The following is an 18649-nucleotide window of genomic DNA, read 5'->3' on the forward strand; positions in this document are numbered from 1 at the left end:
TGGTACAGGTGACAACTGTTGCATTTTATTGGATATTCTCAGAACACGGCAGCAACTACAGAGAAGTTGCCGAGAAATGAGGCTTTGCTGCCCTCTGGTGGGGTTCATTGGCAACAACACCAAGTTCTCTATGCGGAACATTCGAATACATACATATCACACATACAATGCAACCCTGAGATTCGTTTTCTTGCGGGCATACTCAGTAAATCCAAGAAACAGAATAGAATCAGTGGAAGACCGCATCCAACTGTATGGACGAACAACCAATGTGCAAAAGACAACACACTGTGCTTCTACAATTCTACTACCACTACTACTACTAATAATAATGAACTTTGGAGTAGATAAAGTGCAGGACATAAAGAAAGGTGCAGTAGAGCTAACTGAATACAAAACAGCATCAGGATACAACACAGCTGACGGATAAAAATGAAACATATAAGTATCTGGGATATCAACAAGCAAAGAAAATGGATCATCGTGTGATAAAGGGAAAAGCTTTGACAGAATTTACTTCAAGGCTTAAGAAAATCTGCCAAACAGAGTTCAATAGTAAAAAGTATAACGAAGGCAGTAAAATTTTCGCTATACCCATATTAACACATTTTTTGGGCAAAATATCTTGGTCCGAAACCGATCTGGAAAATTTACAAAGAAAAATATGAACTGAAATGACAAATTTTAGAAGACATGACATACATTCAAGCACACTTACATTAACACTCCCTGGGACAGAAGGGGCAAGGGGAAGAACAGACATTTAAAAATTACACAAGTTAAATAAAACTTCTAAGGATATACTTCCATCAACGAAAACAGGATTCAACATTCCATGTGAACATATACAATTCTGATGAGAAGTACACACCACGGAACTTAAATGAAAGCACAACCCAGAAAGATGAAGAAATGATCACTACTGAAGAAAAAGTTAATCAATGGAAGAACATGATCCTCCCCACGATCTGAGCAGGCAAGCTGTTGACAAGGAAGTATCGAATGTCTGGCTGAGAGTGAAGGTGTATACAGTATCAGGATCCTACAACAGGTTTACCCAATCTGATTACTTACACAGACACAGTGAAATGGCAAACATCGTTCACCAAAATCCACTTTAACATACAAGCTCATAAAAGACATCATACCTTACTATAAGTACAAGTCGATCCAGTTTTAAAATCAGTGTCCCACAAATTTTATTACGACTAATCAATTATTACAGATAAGACAATCTATAATATCCGTCCAGATACAATATAACAGGATGGACAAGCAAGAACAACTTATCTAATCGATACAGCTGTTCCAAACACACATAACTCACAAAAATCAATCAGTGGAAAAACACCAGAAATAAGCTGAATTAAAAGAGGAAATTGAAAGACTATGGATCATGAACAGGGTACACATTGTCCCGATAGTAATATCTACAACTGATATCATCCCAAAGTCATGTCACAATAGCATTAAACAATTAGGTCTACACAGCAATATCTATGTAAATCTTCAGGAAGCCACAATATTAAACACCACTAGAAAAGTCTGACTGTTCCCAGCAATTGACAAATGAGTGCGCTTGGCTATGCCTGTACCTCAGGTTTTACCAGATTGAGCTGAGAAAAAATACAAATATTATAATAATAATATTAATAAATAAGCAATAAATATCGAGAACATGAGATGAAGAGACCTTGAAAGAGAGTCCATAGGTTGTGGGAATATTTCAGTAAAGGGGAGAGTGAAATTGAGTGAGGTTGTCCTCGCTGTTTCAAGGGCCTGATGGTTGAGGGGTAATTACTGTTCTTGACCCTGCTGGTGTCTTCCTGATGGCAGCAGCAAGAAGAGAGCATGGCCTACATGGTGAGGGTCCCTGACAATGCTCTGTGTGGATGAGCTCAGCGGAGGAAGGAGTCTATCCCATGATGGATTGGGCCGTATATACTACTTTCTGTTCAAGGACACTGGTGTTTCCGTACCAGGCTGTATGCAGCCAGTCAATGCACTCTCCAACACACATCCATGGAAGTTTGTCAAAGTTTAAAATGCCATGCTGAATCATTACAATATTCTAAGGAAGTAAAAGTGCTGCCGTGCTTTTTTTCGTAATTATGTTTACGTACTGGGCCCAGGACAGGTCCTCGGAAATGATAACAGCAAGGAATTTAAAATTGCTGACCCTTTCTGCTGAAGAGTCTTCAGTGAGCTGGACGCTGTCCTTGAGCCTGGTAAAATACAGTATCAACTCTGAGGCTTTTTTATCTTCTGCCTCGTGGGAGGGTGGCGAGGGGATAATGACCAGATTGGGGGGGGGGGGAGCCCTTGATTATGGTGGCAATAGGAAGTGTAGATAGAGTCCTTGGAGGGGAGGGAGATAGACTACTGTCCAAGCTCTCTGCAGTTCCTGCAGGCTTGCACAGACCGGTGATGCGCCAAAATAAACTTTATTCAAAATAAAAAATGATTAACAAGAACAAATGTGTAATGACTTTTCATTCTTACATTCACAGTCAAAGCTTTCAGGACTGTTGCCTCTGATGTGCCCCCCGGGGTGGTATACTACTACAATGATTGTGGGTCTTCTTCATCCAGCCCAGCCCCTCCCTCTCCAGGAGTGCAAGAACCCTACACTGCAGACCTTCCGACATTACAGCTGAGGGTCCAGCCTCCCCTGCTCGTCGTAGAGTCGAGTCTCGTAGTTACCAACTTAGTTAATTAATTGATGAATTCCTTAATAGTGTGATCTCATAGAGCCGCAAATCCTTTCAGCATACAAGCAAAATACTCATCTCCACTAACAAGATAGCAACAGTATGCTGGAGTAAGTATTTAATATTTACAAGATTCAAGATTGTTTAATGTCATTTCCGGTACGCAAGTGTAAAGGAGAATGAAATAATTGTTACTCCGGATCCGATGCAGCACAAACAAACAATAAAGATCACAATAATAATAAAAACACAATAAATATAAATACATTAGATAGCTTAACATAAGATAGGTATTTATGTGTGTGTGCGTATGTATTATGTGAACATATATGCAAAATAATATATCATCTTCAGTGTTCTTATGTTGTTTCATGAAGGATTCACCCTTCTGTGAATATTGAACACAAGCAGATTACGCACGGTCAGACCTTGTCAACAATATTAATCTGTTAATCCTCAAAATACATTCCTCATTCTGCCGACCTCCTCTAAGCCTCCACCACATGAAATGCTTTTTATTCGTACGAAAAAGCAGCAACAAATTAAATAAAAAACATTGACTTACTGTGTAATTCTCAAACGGTTGAAAGACTTGTCTATCCTATAACAGAAAAAAGCAGAGAATTATGGCATTAATTATCATTTTCAAGTCTTCATTTCAAGTTCAAGTTTATTGTCATCTAATTGCACATATAGACAACAAATGAAACAATGCTGCTGGGGAACATAAATTGTTAATGTACAAATCTGATTTTGTAACTCAAATGTTTTAATAAACTTGGCTCTACCTATGTGGCCTTGAACAGGAGGAGCAGTGTTAGATTTAATAACTCACTGGCAGTACCTTCGCATATCAGTTAGCATAACACTTAACGGTGCCAGCCGTCACCAGTTGGAGGTAGTTCCTGCCGCTGTCTGCAAGCAGTTTGTACGTTCTCCCTGTGACGTGCGGGAGGAAACTGGAGCCAGTTTCCCACCCACATTCAAAAGCATGGTGACAACTGTGGGCTCCCCCCAGCACATACCCAGAGAGTGTTGGTCGTTAACACAAACAAAACAGTTCACTGTACATATATGTGACAAATAAAGTTCATCTTAAATCTTTAATTTTTAATCAAGTTACACCCTGTCCCAAAGCAAAATCTTGACCTAAAACATCATTTGTTTACTCGCTTCCATGGGTGCTGCCTGACCTGCTGAGTTCCTCCTACATCTTGTTTGTGTTGCTCTGGATTTCCAGCATCTGCAGAGTCTCCTGTATTGAAAGTGAGACAGCTCGTTTCTGCAGCTGGATTTCCGAAATTACAATATACTGAAGAATCGCTTGCTTTTAATCTGGGATTCAACATTATCCATTACTATGATACACTCTGCCATCGTACTGCCTTAAACTAGGAGAAGAAAAGTTTAGAGAGTTTAAGATCATAAGACATGGGAACAGAATTAGGCCATTCAGCCCATCGAGCCTTCTCTGGCATTCCATCATGGCTGATTTATTACTCCTCTCAACCGTATTCTCTTATCTTTTTCCTGTAATTTTTCGACGCCCTGACTACTTAAGAACCTATTAACCTCTGCTTTAAAGATACCTAATCACTTGTCCTCCACAGCAGTCAGTGGCAATGAATTCCACAGATTCACCACCCTCTGGCTAAAGAAATTCCTCCTCATCTCTGTTCTAGAAGGATGTGCATCTATCCTGAAGTTGTGCCCTCTGGTCCAAGACTCCCCCACTATAGGAAACATCCTCTCCACATCCACTCTATCTGTGTCCTCTGGTCCTAGACCCCCCACTATAGGAAACATCCTCTCCACATCCACTCTATCTGTGTCCTCTGGTCCTAGACTCCCCCACTATAGGAAACATCCTCTCCACATCCACTCTATCTGTGTCCTCTGGTCCTAGACCCCCCACTATAGGAAACATCCTCTCCACATCCACTCTATCTGTGTCCTCTGGTCCTACACTCCCCCACTATAGGAAACATCCTCTCCACATCCACTCTATCTGTGTCCTCTGGTCCTAGACACCCCTACTATAGGAAACATCCTCTCCACATCCATTCTATCTGTGTCCTCTGGTCCTAGACTCCCCCACTATAGGAAACATCCTCTCCACATCCACTCTATCTGTGTCCTCTGGTCCTAGACTCCCCCACTACAGGAAACATTCTCTTCACATCCACTCTATCTGTGCCCTCTGGTCCAAGACTCCCCCACTATAGGAAACATCCTCTCCACATCCACTCTATCTGTGTCCTCTGGTCCTAGACACCCCTACTATTGGAAACATCCTCTCCACATCCACTCTATCTGTGTCCTCTGGTCCTAGACTCCCCCACTACAGGAAACATCCTCTCCACATCCACTTTATCTGTGTCTTCTGGTCCTAGACTCCCCCACTATAGGAAACATCCTCTCCACATCCACTCTATCTGTGTCCTCTGGTCCTAGACACCCCTACTATTGGAAACATCCTCTCCACATCCACTCTATCTGTGTCCTCTGGTCCTAGACTCCCCCACTACAGGAAACATCCTCTCCACATCCACTCTATCTGTGTCCTCTGGTCCTAGACTCCACACTATAGGACACATCCTCTCCACATCCACTCTATCTGTGTCCTCTGGTCCTAGACTCCCCCACTATAGGAAACATCCTCTCCACATCCACTCTATCTGTGTCCTCTGGTCCTAGACTCCCCCACTATAGGACACATCCTCTCCACATCCACTCTATCTGTGTCCTCTGGTCCTAGACTCCCCCACTATAGGAAACATCCTCTCCACATCCACTCTATCTGTGTCCTCTGGTCCTAGACTCCCCCACTATAGGACACATCCTCTCCACATCCACTCTATCTGTGTCCTCTGGTCCTAGACTCCCCCACTATAGGACACATCCTCTCCACATCCAGTCTGTCCAGGCTTTTCAATATTCGGGAGGTTCAATGATCCTCCTTCATTCTTCTAATCTCCAGTGAGTGCAGGCCCAGAGTTATCAAATGCTCCTAATACATTAACCCTTTCATTCCTGGGATCATTGCTGTGAGCCTCCTCTGGACCCTCTCCAATGCCAGCACATTGTTTATTCAATAAGGGGCCCAAAATTGCTGACAATATTCACAATGCCATCTGACTAATGCCTATAACATCTCCGCTTGCTCCTCTGATTCAGCCGGAGACTTTGTCCTTGCCCAAAGCTAGGCTTGTTTTGCGTTGTCAGTTCCACGCCACTCGTTCATTTAGTTCTGGTGCTACAGCGATAAATGCTTCCATAGAGTTGTACAGTAACCACTTTGTAACATTGCCAACAGTCGACACTGTGACTGCCACTTTTCCAAATACACATTAAAATATCAGGCTTTTTGCTGCAATATTAACCATCTAGTTTTACCAATATTACAGTCTGAGAGATTATTATGAACTATCGTTATGTTTATCACACAGAGAGGGAGTTTCAAAGTTCAGACTGAAGTTGACCTGGGGCTCCGGTCGGCTGGCGTTTACAGGATTCCCTGTGAATGTGGAGTGGTCAGATGGGAAGCACAGCAGAATCTTGCAGGAAGGAGCACAGGAGGTAAAGATTTTGGCAGCATTCACAATGGCCACAGGATTGACTTAGATGCCACAAAACTACTGTTCCATGCCAATGGCTTTTGGGACTGCCTGGTAAAGGAAGCCATTGAAATAAAGGAAAAGAATTTTAACAAAGATGAAGCTCCCACTCTGAGTAAGTAAAGGAATTTGATTGTAAACAAGGTGGGAGAGAGGAGACCTGATTGGATGAGGACTAACCAATCAGGAAGGACAGAATACAGGGGTATAAATGCCACCGGACTAGATATGCCCAGGCATCATCCGCGATGAAGATGGCAGAGTTTGTCATCGAAATTTTGGTTAGAATTGATACCTGTATCTGACCTGAAGCCTGAGAAGAGTTTATTGATCATCAACGCTGGGAAAGCACGAGATCCTTTTTCAAAGTAAATTTATTATCAAAGTATGTATAGATCACTATTTAGCACCTTGATATTCACTTTCTTGTGGGCATTTACAGGAAACCATACAGTAGAATTTTTGAAAAACTGTACATAACTAAAACAGACAAACAACCAATATGCAAAAGATTGTGCAAATATTAAATAAAAATAAGTAAATTAATAATACTAAGAAGATGAGTTGTCGAGTCATTGAAAGTGAGTCAATAAGTTGTGGGAACAGTTCTGTGCTGGGGTGAGTGAAGTTGAGTGAAGTTATCCCCTCTGGTTCAGGAGCTTGCTGGCTGACGGGTGATATCTGTTCCTGAACCTGGTGGTGTGGGACCTGAGGCTCCTGTACCTTCTTCCCAACAGCAGCAGTGAGAAGAGAGCCTGGCCTAGATGGTGGGGGTCCCTGATGAAGGATGCTGCTTTCTTGTGGCAGTGCTCCCTGTAGATGTGCTCAACGGTGGGGAGGAAATGGCCTGTCCACATCCACTCTATCCAGGCTTTTCAATATATGATAGGTTTCAAAGAGACCCCTCCCACCCCCTGCACCTCATGGAGAGGCCCAGAGCCATCAAACACTCCTCATATGTTAACCGTTCCATTCCCCGGGTTATTGTGGAGCTCTGCAGGACCCTCTCCAATGCCAACACAACCCTTCATAGATAACAGGCCCAAAACTGCTGACAATACTCCAGATTCAGTCTGACCAATGCTTTATAAAATATTACACCCTTGTTTTTATATTCTAATACTCTAAATATGAATGTTAATATTAGATTTGCTTTCCTTACTGCAAATTAACCTTTAGTTAATATAATTTGTTCCCCATTTAGAAGTCAAGGTGTGCCTTTATTCCTTCTACCAAAATGCATGATCAAACACTTCCCTGCACAGCATTACATCTGCCACTTCGTTGCCCATCCTCCTAATCTGTCTACGTCCTTCTGCAGGCTCCCTGCTTCCTCAGCGTGATCTGCCCCTCCACCTACCTTCGTATCATCAGCAAACCTGGCCACAAAGCCATCATCGAAACCTTTGACATATAAACTAGAAAGAACCAGCCCCAACACAGCCCCTGTGCAACACCACTAACCACCAGCAACCAGCCAGAAAAAGCCCCCTTCATTCCCACTTGAAGGGTGTTGAGGGGCTATGGAGGCAAGTAGCGGGTTAATGGGTGGAATGGCTGATCAGACTGACCACTCCTGGAAAGTAACTGCTTTTCGATCGATAGTCCTGGCGTGAGTGCTGCGTAGCTTCCTCCCTGATGGAGACCGTGACAAACGAAGTACTATTGAAGCAAATAAACCAGCCAGCGTTGTTCATCTTTATATGTGTACAATAGAGTTAAATATATACATTGTGATGTGCTAGCAAACTTTCCAGGTTCCACTGTGTCCGTCTCAATTCAGCAATAAGATTTTTTTTTGCACCCATAGCAACTGCATTCAGACAATATAAGCTGCACTGTTTCGTGACAAGTCCCCTCCCTACAAATACCCATATCATGCATATCAATCATGCAAATCATGTATATTAATTCTGAACAAGGAATTATTCAACCTAGTATATCCAATACATAAATGTGGAATATAATTTCTTCCCTCCTTCTATATCTATCTCCCAGTTGGGCTCTCACCATCACCTGGATTTTATATAACTACCTTCCTTTCTTTTGCTTATCCCAACGTTGTTGCCTTAGCGATCAAATATACTTTTTTAACTATGGCTTTCACCTTCCCCTTTATACAAAGACACCATTAAAATTATATCCTTAATTATAAATGATTGCTTGACTAGAATTTCTGTCACTTCTTTCCCTTCAACCCGCAGCTAACCCGTCTGAAGTTTGTTGACTAGTTAGTAAGTCGGAACCTCTGCTGGACACAACTGGAATTTAATGCAGGTCATTGCAAAACAAATCACCAGCCCAAAGCAGTGGGTGAAGCTACATTCTGTGCTAATGATCACTTATCAAGTGCAAACTGCTGACAAATGAAGGCCAAACCTGAGTCACTGATGTGTTACAGGAGAGGACACCTTCAGAATCAACCACAGGGAAACAGGGGAAACCAGGGGATGCATTCAATTAACTTTAAATGAAAAAATTACTCCATTTACTGCTAATAAACACAAAAGATTCTACAGTGCTAACCCACAAAAAATGCTGGAGGAGCTCAGCAGGTCAGACTGCAACTATGGAAATGAGAACAGTTGGTGTTTTGGGCTCCGACCCTCTCTCAGGACTGGTCAATATACTGTTACCCCTTCAGCAGAGCCTGCACCAATACAGAACAGGAACATCCCACCCACCCTGCTCACAGACGGTTTGTCCCACTCCCAGGACCATAAGACTCAAGAACAGTTACTTTCCCCAAGCAGTGAGGCTGATCAACACCTCCATCCACTAACCCACCCCTCCACACCCCCAACCACCACTACTTTATCATTTCCTGTCAGTCACCTTATGCACAGTCACTCCTGTGCTGAGCGTCAGTTTATGGACATACAATCAAACTATGTATATATGCTAATGTATTTACATTTATTATGTTTTTATTATAGTGTTATTAATCTTATTGTGTGTTTTTGTTGTATCGGATCTGGGGTAACAATTATTTCACTCTCCTTTACAGTTGTGAACTGGAAATGACATTAAGCAATCTTGAATCTTGAACAAGGCTTCTGGAAATTCTTTATAAGTTAACAACCTGAGTTTAAAATCCAATTAAATTTAATGGAAGTAATCACAATTTGAAAACCACAAACTGATCGTTGTGGGTGAGTGTAAATGCACATTTCACTTTCTATTCTGATGGCCAAGCAACGAGCTCAGATAGCACAGTTTCATGTTTAGTTGTCACTGCAAAATTGCCTCTGTTTCACTAATTAAGCTGATGTCTTTGAAATTGTGTTCACAAATGCAATGCCTCCTCCGGAGCGTTAGACTTGTTCAGATCCTGCAATGAAAACATGTGCTACAAAAAACAATTCCTACTGGTTTGCTTACAAGCAGTGTAGAGCTGAGAACAGCACAGCCCAGGAACAGACCGTTCGGCCCACAATGTCATTCTGAACCAATTAAACTAGTGATCAAATGGCCAACTAAACTAATCCCTTCTGCCTACACGATATCCATATCCCTCCATTTGCCTCATATTCATGTGCCTGTCTAAACATCCCTTAACAGTCTCTAATGTTTCTGCCTGTACCGCCACCCCAGGCAGCATGATCTGGGCACCCTCCTTGCCTGTGTAAAAAACATCTGTGTAACCACATCTTCTTTGCAATGATCCCCTCTCACCGTCGATGTATGCCCTCTGTTATCAGACATTTCAACACCCTGAAAAAGATCCTGTCTGTCTACTCTATCTAGAATCTTCTAAACCTCCCCTCAGCCTCTGTGTTCAGACCAAACAAACCCAAGTTTGTCCAACCTTTCGTTATAGCAGACACTCTCTGAACCAGGCACACCCTGGTGAACCTCGGCTGCATCCTCTCCAAACCCTCGCCATCTTTCCGATAACAGGGTGGCCAGAACCGCACTAACAAATAGAGTTTAAATTATTATATTTTGCTTATATCTATTAATGATTATATTATACTAATAATTATTATTAGTTGTTAGCAATGGTGTACAATGTTTCAATCTGCAAAATATTAGATACATGGCTTTGCGCATCTGATGAGATGTTAACAGTGTCTCACTCCACTCTGCGGTCACCTACACACTTCCAGATTTAATCAATCGGATTTAGAAGCGAAGATGCAGCAGCTGGCCAGTGTCTGGAACCAACAGTTTGAGAGGCACACAGCATGAATACAGGCCCTTCAGCCCAAATAGCCCATGCTGACCACAGTGTGCCCACAGCAAATCCCCACTTCATGTGCTTGGCCCACTTCTCTCTAATCTCCACTCCTCCATGTACCCCAAACTCCACCATGTACCCCAAACCACTGCCTGCCCCCGAACTTCTCCTCTCCATCTACCCCCAAACCCACCCCTCCACCCACTCCCAAACACCACCCCTCCACCTAACCCCCAACCTCTACCTCTAAAAACATACCCCCAAACTCCACCATTTACCCCAAAATTCCACCTGTCCATCTACCCCAAAACTCATAGTTCCTCTGTAAGGGGATCTCCTATGAACAAACGGACAGACAGGATGTGGGATGGCCTTTGTCACTGGCTATTGCTGATTTCTATATGGAGGTCTTTGAGGCAAGGGCTCCGAGTTCATCGCCCTTACACTCCCAATGCTTCTTCAGATAAATTGATGACTCCTTTGCAGTGTGGCCTCATGGACTTCAGGCACCCCAACAGTTCCACAACCATCTGAATAGTAAACATCCAAACATTCAATTTACGATGGAGATGGAGAAGAATGGTTTCCTCCCATTCCTGGACATTCCAATATGATGGAAACCAGACAGTAGCCTCGGATATGGCGTCTATCAGAAACCCACTCACACAGACTTGTACCTTAACAATAACAGCCACCATCATGCCTCCCAACATAGGATGGTTCTTTCTACTTTGATTAACCGCGCAAAAACTATTTTGGACCCAGGGAGTCTCCACGAGGAAATAAGATGATTATCCATGACGTTCCTACAGAATGGCTACAAGGAAATCCTTTGGGCCATGAAACGGGTTGACAGAAAAACCTAACAACGACCTGTCACTACCGACTGTCTTTCCTATATTTCCACGGTTTCTGGAAGGGTCACCAGAATCCTGAAGAAATACTGGTTTAATACCATCTATAAAGCCGTAAGGAAGCTCAAGTCACAGCTTATGAGGGTCAAGGATAACCTGGGAGTCAGGACGGCTGGGGTTTACAGGAATCCTTGTGAATGTGGAGCAGCGTATATCGGCCAACAGTGGAATCCTGCAAGAAGGAGCACAGGAGGTGTATCCATTTGTGTTAGCCAGAGAAGTCAACAATAAAACATTGCATATGCAATGGCCATTGGATTGACTTTGATGGCACAAAACTACTGTGCCATGCCAGTGGCTTTTTGGGACTGCCTGTGGAGGAAGCCACTGAAATAAAACTAGAAGAAAAGATCTTTAACAAAGACAAAGGTCTCGTTCTAAGTAAGAAGTGGAATTTGATTGTAAACAAGGTGGGAGAGTGGAAACCTGATTGGGTGAGGACTGACCAATCAGGAGGGATGGACGACAGGGATATAAATACCACCTGACCAGACGAGCACAAGCCTCATCCCTGATGAAGATGGCAGAGTTTGTCATCGAAGTGTTGGTTAGAATTGATACCAGTACCCAGCTGGAAACCCGAGAAGAGTTTACTCATGTCTATTTTTTGTTCTAATTGTCTTCACAACAATTCAGGAGCAGCTTTTTCCACTCAGACATTCAATTTCTGAATGGATATTGAACCCTGAAACCTATGTGTTTCCTGTGAACATTGTGGTTCTGACGCTCTGTGCCTGTGAAGCTGCTGTGAGTTTTTCATTGCACCTGTGCACACATGGACTTGTGCAGATGACACTAAACTTTGGTAAAAGGGAGTAAGGTTAACAGCACTGCCTTTCAAGTCTGCTCCACCATTTCATCATGGCTGATCCATTTCCCTCTCAGCCCCAGTGTCAAAACAGGTGAGGACCCCCAGCATCCAGGCCAGTCTTTCTTCCCAGTCTACCATCGACTGGAGCCTTAATTCCCACACCACCAGGTTCAGGAACGGTCATTACCCTTCAGCCCTCAGTCTTCACTCACTTCAACACTAAACTGATTCCACAACCTACGGACTCACTCTCAGGGACTGGACGACGTATGTCCTCGGGATTATTTATTTATTTGTTTTTATTTACTCACCGTCTTTTTTTTTTGCACATTGGTTGGTGTCAGCCTTTGTGTATGGTTTGTCATTGATTCTATTTTATTTCTCTGTTCTACGGAGAATGCCCGCAAGAATACGAATCTCAGGATTGTTTACAGTGACATCTGTGTTCTTTGATAATAAAATTACTTTGAACTTTGACCACCACAGTGTGTCTGCTATTGCTAAACACAAGAGGTTCTGCAGAGAACACCCAGAAGGTGCTGGGGAACTCAGCAGGCCAGGCAGCACCTATGGAGGGAAATAAACAGTCAACATTCCGGGCTGAGACCCTTCATTAGGTCTCGACCCAGAGTTTTAACCATTTATTCCCTTTCCATGGATGCAGCCTGACTTCCTGAGTCCCTCCAGCATTTTAGAGTTATAGGACTCGGAGGAAATCAACGTGCTCGCAGGAAGCATACAAACTTGCCTATAGAGGACACTGGAACTGAACTCACTCCGAGCTGTAATAGTGCCATGCTGATCGCTCCGCTCCTGTGGCTGCCACTACAGCTGAATCAGCCTGCTTTGTCCTTTGTGGCTGGGCAAGGTCACAAGCTGCGGGTTCCCAGCTAATCTGGGAGTGCAGATCTGATAAGGAGTGGCTGGCAGCTACACCTCTGGGTTGTCAAGGTGATGTAGTGGTTGGCGTGACACTATTCCAGCTTGGTGCGTTGGAGGTCAATTCCCATGCCGTCTGTAAGGAGGAATGTTCTCCCGGGTTTCCTCTGTGTGCTCCGGCTTCTTCCCACGGTCCGAAGAGGTCTGGGTTAGTAGATTAATTGGTCACTGTAAATTGTCCTGTGATTAGCCTGGATTTAATGCTGGCAGGCGTGGCTTGCTGGGCCAGACAGGCCTGTTCTGCACTGTACCTCTAAGTAAAAGTATAGAATAATTTCTGTCACGCAAGGTAACATTCTTCTTGCATTATACACCAATCCCTTTTATCTGAAAATGGACTGAAATGCAGCAGGCACACCCCATACAAACAGCTGGCTTGGTCAAGGCAGAAGGGACCTCACAGTGGGGCCACCAAGTCACAGCTTGCAACCTCACGATTGGTGTTGCTGTTTGCTACAAGCACACACGTCACGAAGCACTGCACAGTGCCCTGGTGTCCGCTGGGTGAGATGCAGAACTCCTCAGGAATTCAGATTCACCAAAACATACAGATCTACAATGGGCAGTCAAAGCAGCCCAACGCATCACCACCAGCAAGGACGTATACGCAGAAAGGCGCTGGAAAAGGGCCAGTAACCCACCCACCCTGCTCACGGACTGTTTGTCCCACTCCCAACAGGGACGAGGCTACGGAGTATCCACACCAGGACCACCAGACTCAAAAACAGTTACTTTCCCCAAGCAGTAAGGCTGATCAACACCTCCACTCACTGACCCACCCCTCCACACCCCCAACCACCACTACTTTATCATTTCCTGTCAGTCACTTTATGTACAGACATTCGTGCGCCTACTGTCACTTTATGGAAATACAATCAATCTATGTATATCAGCTATTTATGGATTTATATTTATTCTGTTTCTTTATCATAGTTTTTTTTTGTTGAATCAGATCTGGAGTAACAATTACTTTTTTCTCCTTTACACTTATGACATTAAACAATCTTGAATGTTGACTCTTGAAATGTGTCATCTAGGTTAACAACCAGCACGGCCCAGGGGTGCGCTGCGGGCAGCCTGCGAGAGCTGCCACACATTCTGGCGCCAATATCGCAGGCCTACAATGCTCAGCAGACAGTCATTGTCAGTGTGAGAGTTCCTGTCCTGGCGGAAGGTCACTGTACAAAGATAACAAATTTAGCAGAACTCCTGCGATTCCAACAGATTTAACCCATTAGAGTTTCACACGTCTAACACAATGCGTAGAGCACAGGACATAGTTGGAATTAATTCCAATAGAGTCCAGTGCAGGTGACAGGGGATTTTCTGACTTAAAAACCTCTTTTTCTGTCAGTGAGGTTGAGGTCAAGTATAAAACATGGAAAACAGAACATAAAGAACCGAACACAGAACACGGCCCAGCACAGCACAGGAACAGAGCCTTTGGGCCAGCGTGGCTGTGTAGACCCGTGATGCCTATCCAAATTAAGCCTCTCTGCACATGGCCCTCCATTCCATGTGTTTAAATGCCTCTTATTTTATCTGCTTCTACCACTTCTCTTGGCTGCTCGCTCCAGGCATCCACCACCCTGCATAAAAATCTTATCTCCTTTCATCGGTCCTCTCTCACCTTAAACTGATTACAGTATCAGTACGGTATTTCACAAGTTCACACTACTTACAATCAAAAGCTTCAAATCGCCACACAGTCATAGAGGTTTAGAGTTGTACAGCACGTGACAGGCCCCTTGGCCCCTCTGAACCCTGTCAGCTAAGGAACCTCATCTAGAATCAGAATCAGATTTAAGATCACCGGCATCTGTTGTGAAAACATTTACTTAGCAAGATGTAAACAATTACTGTAAGTTACAATAAGAAATAAAGAGAGCAAAATAGTGAGGTGGTATACATGGTGGAGGGGAAGAAGTTGTTCCTGAAATGTTGAAGGTGTGTTTTCAGGCTTCTGTACCTCCTCCCTCCCCAATGGTGGTTACACTGTTCCCTTTGTCAGCATTTGGCTCGTAACTTCCCAAACCTTTCCAATCCACGTACTTTTAAAAGCTGTTACAGAGCAGGGGTTCACAATATTTGAGGCAGTGGACCCCGACCATTATCCGGGGGGGGGGGGGGGGGCTCCATGGATCCAGGTTGGCTGCCCCCGTAAGGCAGCACAGAAAGTGCAGCACCATCCAGACTCTTTGCTCACACTCTTGTGCCAACACTTTAACTTACTTGAAGATCAATCTAACCCTCCCTCCCACATGGCCCTCCATTTTTTTAATCATTCATGTGCCTATCTAAAGTTCTCTTAAATATGCTTAACATGCCTGCCTCTATGCCACCCCTGGCAGATTTATTTATCATATGTACATCAAAACACACAGTGAAGTGCATTATTTGCGTTAACAACCAACACAGTCTAAGGATGTGCTGGGGGCAGCCCGCAAGTGACCAGCAGAGCTCATCAGAACAGTTTGTATCATCACTGAAGGCTGTGTAGCCATGGACAGTGTCAATCAGCATGCTGTGAAGTTTAAGCCCTCCCTCCTATATAGTCCTCCATTTTTCTGTTGTCCATGTGCCTGTCCAAGAGTCTCTTAAATGCCCCTAATCTATCTGCCTCTGCCATCAACCTGGGCAGAGTGTTTCATGGATCTCGAGCACTCTCCTCAGAGTGCAGAACAGGCCCTCCTGAGCCTTCGAGCAGTGCTGCCCAGCAACCCCTGATTTAACTCTAGCCGACTCATGGGGCAATTTATAAAGACCAGTTAACCTATTAATCTTTGGAATAAGACCATAAGACATAGGAGCAAAATTTGGCCTTTCAGCCCATCGAGTCTGTTCTGCCATTCCACCTTGGCTGATCCTGGATCCCACTCAAATCGATACACATCTTCTCACCATATCCTTTAATGCCCTGCTCGATTAGGAAACAATCAGCTTCCGTCTTAAACACATACACAGACTTGGACTCCACCGCAGTCTGTGGCCAAGTATTCCACAGACTCTGGCTAAAACAAATCCTCCTCAACTCTGTTCTAAAGAGTCACCCCTCAATTTTGAGACTGTGCCCTCTAGGTCTGGATATGCCCAACAGCATAAGCATCCTCTCCATCCACCTATCTAGTCCTTTGAACATTCAGTAGATTTCAATGTGATCCCTCCAAATTCTCCTAAATTTCAGTGAGTACAGACCCAAGCTGCCAAATGCTCCTCATATTCATTCCCAGAATCATCCTCGTGAACCTCCTCTGGACTCTCTCCAATGACACCACATCCTTTCTGAGATATGGGGCCCAAAACTGTTGACAATACTCCAAGTACAGCCTGACTAGTGTCTTATAAAGGCTCAGCATTATCTCCTTGTTTTTATATTCTATTCCCCTTGAAATAAATGCCAACATTGCATTTGCCTTCTTTACCACAGACTCAATCTGTAAATTAACCTTCTGGGAGTCTTACACAAGGACTCCTAAGTCCATCTGCACTTCTGATGTTTGAACCTTCTCCCCATTTAGATGATAGTCTGCACTATTGTTCTTTTTACCAAAATACATTATCACACATTTCCCAACACTGTATTCCATCGGCCACATTTTTTGCCCGTTCTTCCAATTTGTCTAAGTCCTGCTGCAATCACATTGCTTCCTCAGCACTATCTACCCCTCCACCTACCTTTGTATCATCTGCAAACTTTGCCACAAAGCCATCAATTCCATTGTCCAAATCATTGAGAAACAATGTGAAAAGTAGCAGTCCCAACACTGACCCTTGAGTCACTGACAGCCACCCAGAAAAGACCCTTTTATTCCCACTGTGGAAGGAAACAGGAGCACCCAGAGGAAACCCACGTGGTTGAGGTGAGAATGTACCAACTCCTTACAGACAGTGGTGGGAAATAAACTCAGGTTGTTGGTTCTGTGAAGTGGTGTGCTAACCACTACACTACTGTGCCACGAGGAAATCTGCAGATGCTGGAAATTCAAGCAACACACACAAAATGCTGGTGGAACGCAGCAGACCAGGCAGAACCTACAGGGAGAAGCACTGTCGACGTTTCGAGACGAGACCCTTCGTCAGGACTGATGAAGAGTCTCGACTGGAAATGTCGACAGCGCTTCTCCCTATAGATGCTGCCTGGCCTGCTCCGTTCCACCAGCATTTTGTGTGTGTTGTTGTTCGTCGACAGTGCTTCTCCCTATAGATGCTGCCTGGCCTGCTGTGTTCCACCAGCATTTTGTGTACACTACTGTGCCACCCCGTCTTTGACAGGAGTTCAGCGATGGTCCAAGTGCAGAGGGAGACACAGACGTGGACAGAGTAGTCCAGCTTCCTTCACAGGGATTCAGCGACGGTCCAAGTGCAGAGGGAGACACAGACGTGGACAGAGTAGTCCCGCTTCCTTCACAGGGATTCAGCGACGGTCCAAGTGCAGAGGGAGACACAGACGTGGACAGAGTAGTCCAGCTTCCTTCACAGGGATTCAGCGACGGTCCAAGTGCAGAGGGAGACACAGACGTGGACAGAGTAGTCCAGCTTCCTTCACAGGAGTTCAGCGACGGCTCTAATAAGAAATGTACTGAACTAAAGCAAATAACAAATGCAAGGCCAACAGGGCCAGTAACTAACAACTCTCAAAGTAACCAAAAACCAACATCATCAAACAACTCAAAAGCATTAACCTAGAAGTAAATTAATACTGCTCCTTTAACACTGTCTATCTAAATCACTGATCTTTCCTCCCCCCAGAACGTGGACTAAGGTAAGCAGGGAGCATTGCCCTCACTGTGATTCAAACAAGACTTGACAAGACTAAAACTAAATACAGTTAGGAAGAAACCCTCATTGGATGGAACGCGTGCATTCTCGCATGTGTAATTGCCAACTCGTTTCAGCAGCCCGCCTGTGAGAGCGCCCAGACTCCATGGCAGTGTCCGCGGTGGTTATGACTCTCTTACCACGTTTCGTGCTGCGATGTGTCCCCACTATCAGCCATTCATTAAGGTATCAGAAACCAAACGATCCGGACTGATCTATTGCTGCTGCTGTTGGATAGTCTGTGGCAGTACCCAACCTAAAACAGCCACAGCAGTGAGCGTGGAATGATCCTACGGTCAATGCGGGAGGTCTCAGCCGAGCTTTCAGGAGAGTGGAGCAGAGATTGCAACTCCTGCCTAAGTAACCTTCCAAAATACTACAAACCCACGGTTGCTCAGCGACAGAGAGCGCCGTGGTTCAGTGATGTCGAACTCACAGTACAAACTGTGTTTCATTTCTATTGTGTACATTTTCCCATAGGCAACAATGGCATCAGGGAACTTCCTCAGTGTCAAGGGCACATTCTGACAGGTCAACCTAACTTCCAAGCTCAAACGTGCACCTGTACTTTTAAAAAGATGCAAGCTGAAATAAATGTGTAAAAGTAATCCAAGCAGAATTATGGCAGGTTGCCTGGAATAATATTTATATGTCAACGT

General features: G+C 44.2%; 1 protein-coding gene across 8 annotated transcripts in view; it reads right to left on the reverse strand.

The window, feature by feature from the left end:
- The window catches only part of rap1gapa (RAP1 GTPase activating protein a), a 448318-nt gene that overhangs the window by 372067 nt on the left and 57602 nt on the right, over positions 1 to 18649 (reverse strand). For 5 of the 8 annotated variants that reach the window (XM_059952366.1, XM_059952382.1, XM_059952368.1 and 2 more), the window contains one exon: positions 3277 to 3312. In XM_059952366.1, coding sequence (XP_059808349.1) covers positions 3277 to 3312 — 36 coding nt within the window. Of the gene's footprint in view, positions 1 to 3276; positions 3313 to 3499; positions 3510 to 13009; positions 13081 to 18130; positions 18324 to 18649 lie in introns of those variants that run through there. The other 3 variants (XM_059952364.1, XM_059952378.1, XM_059952377.1) reach the window with 3 other exon arrangements.

Source organism: Hypanus sabinus, chromosome 27, assembly GCF_030144855.1.
Source record: "Hypanus sabinus isolate sHypSab1 chromosome 27, sHypSab1.hap1, whole genome shotgun sequence".
Classification (NCBI taxonomy): Eukaryota; Metazoa; Chordata; class Chondrichthyes; order Myliobatiformes; family Dasyatidae; genus Hypanus; species Hypanus sabinus.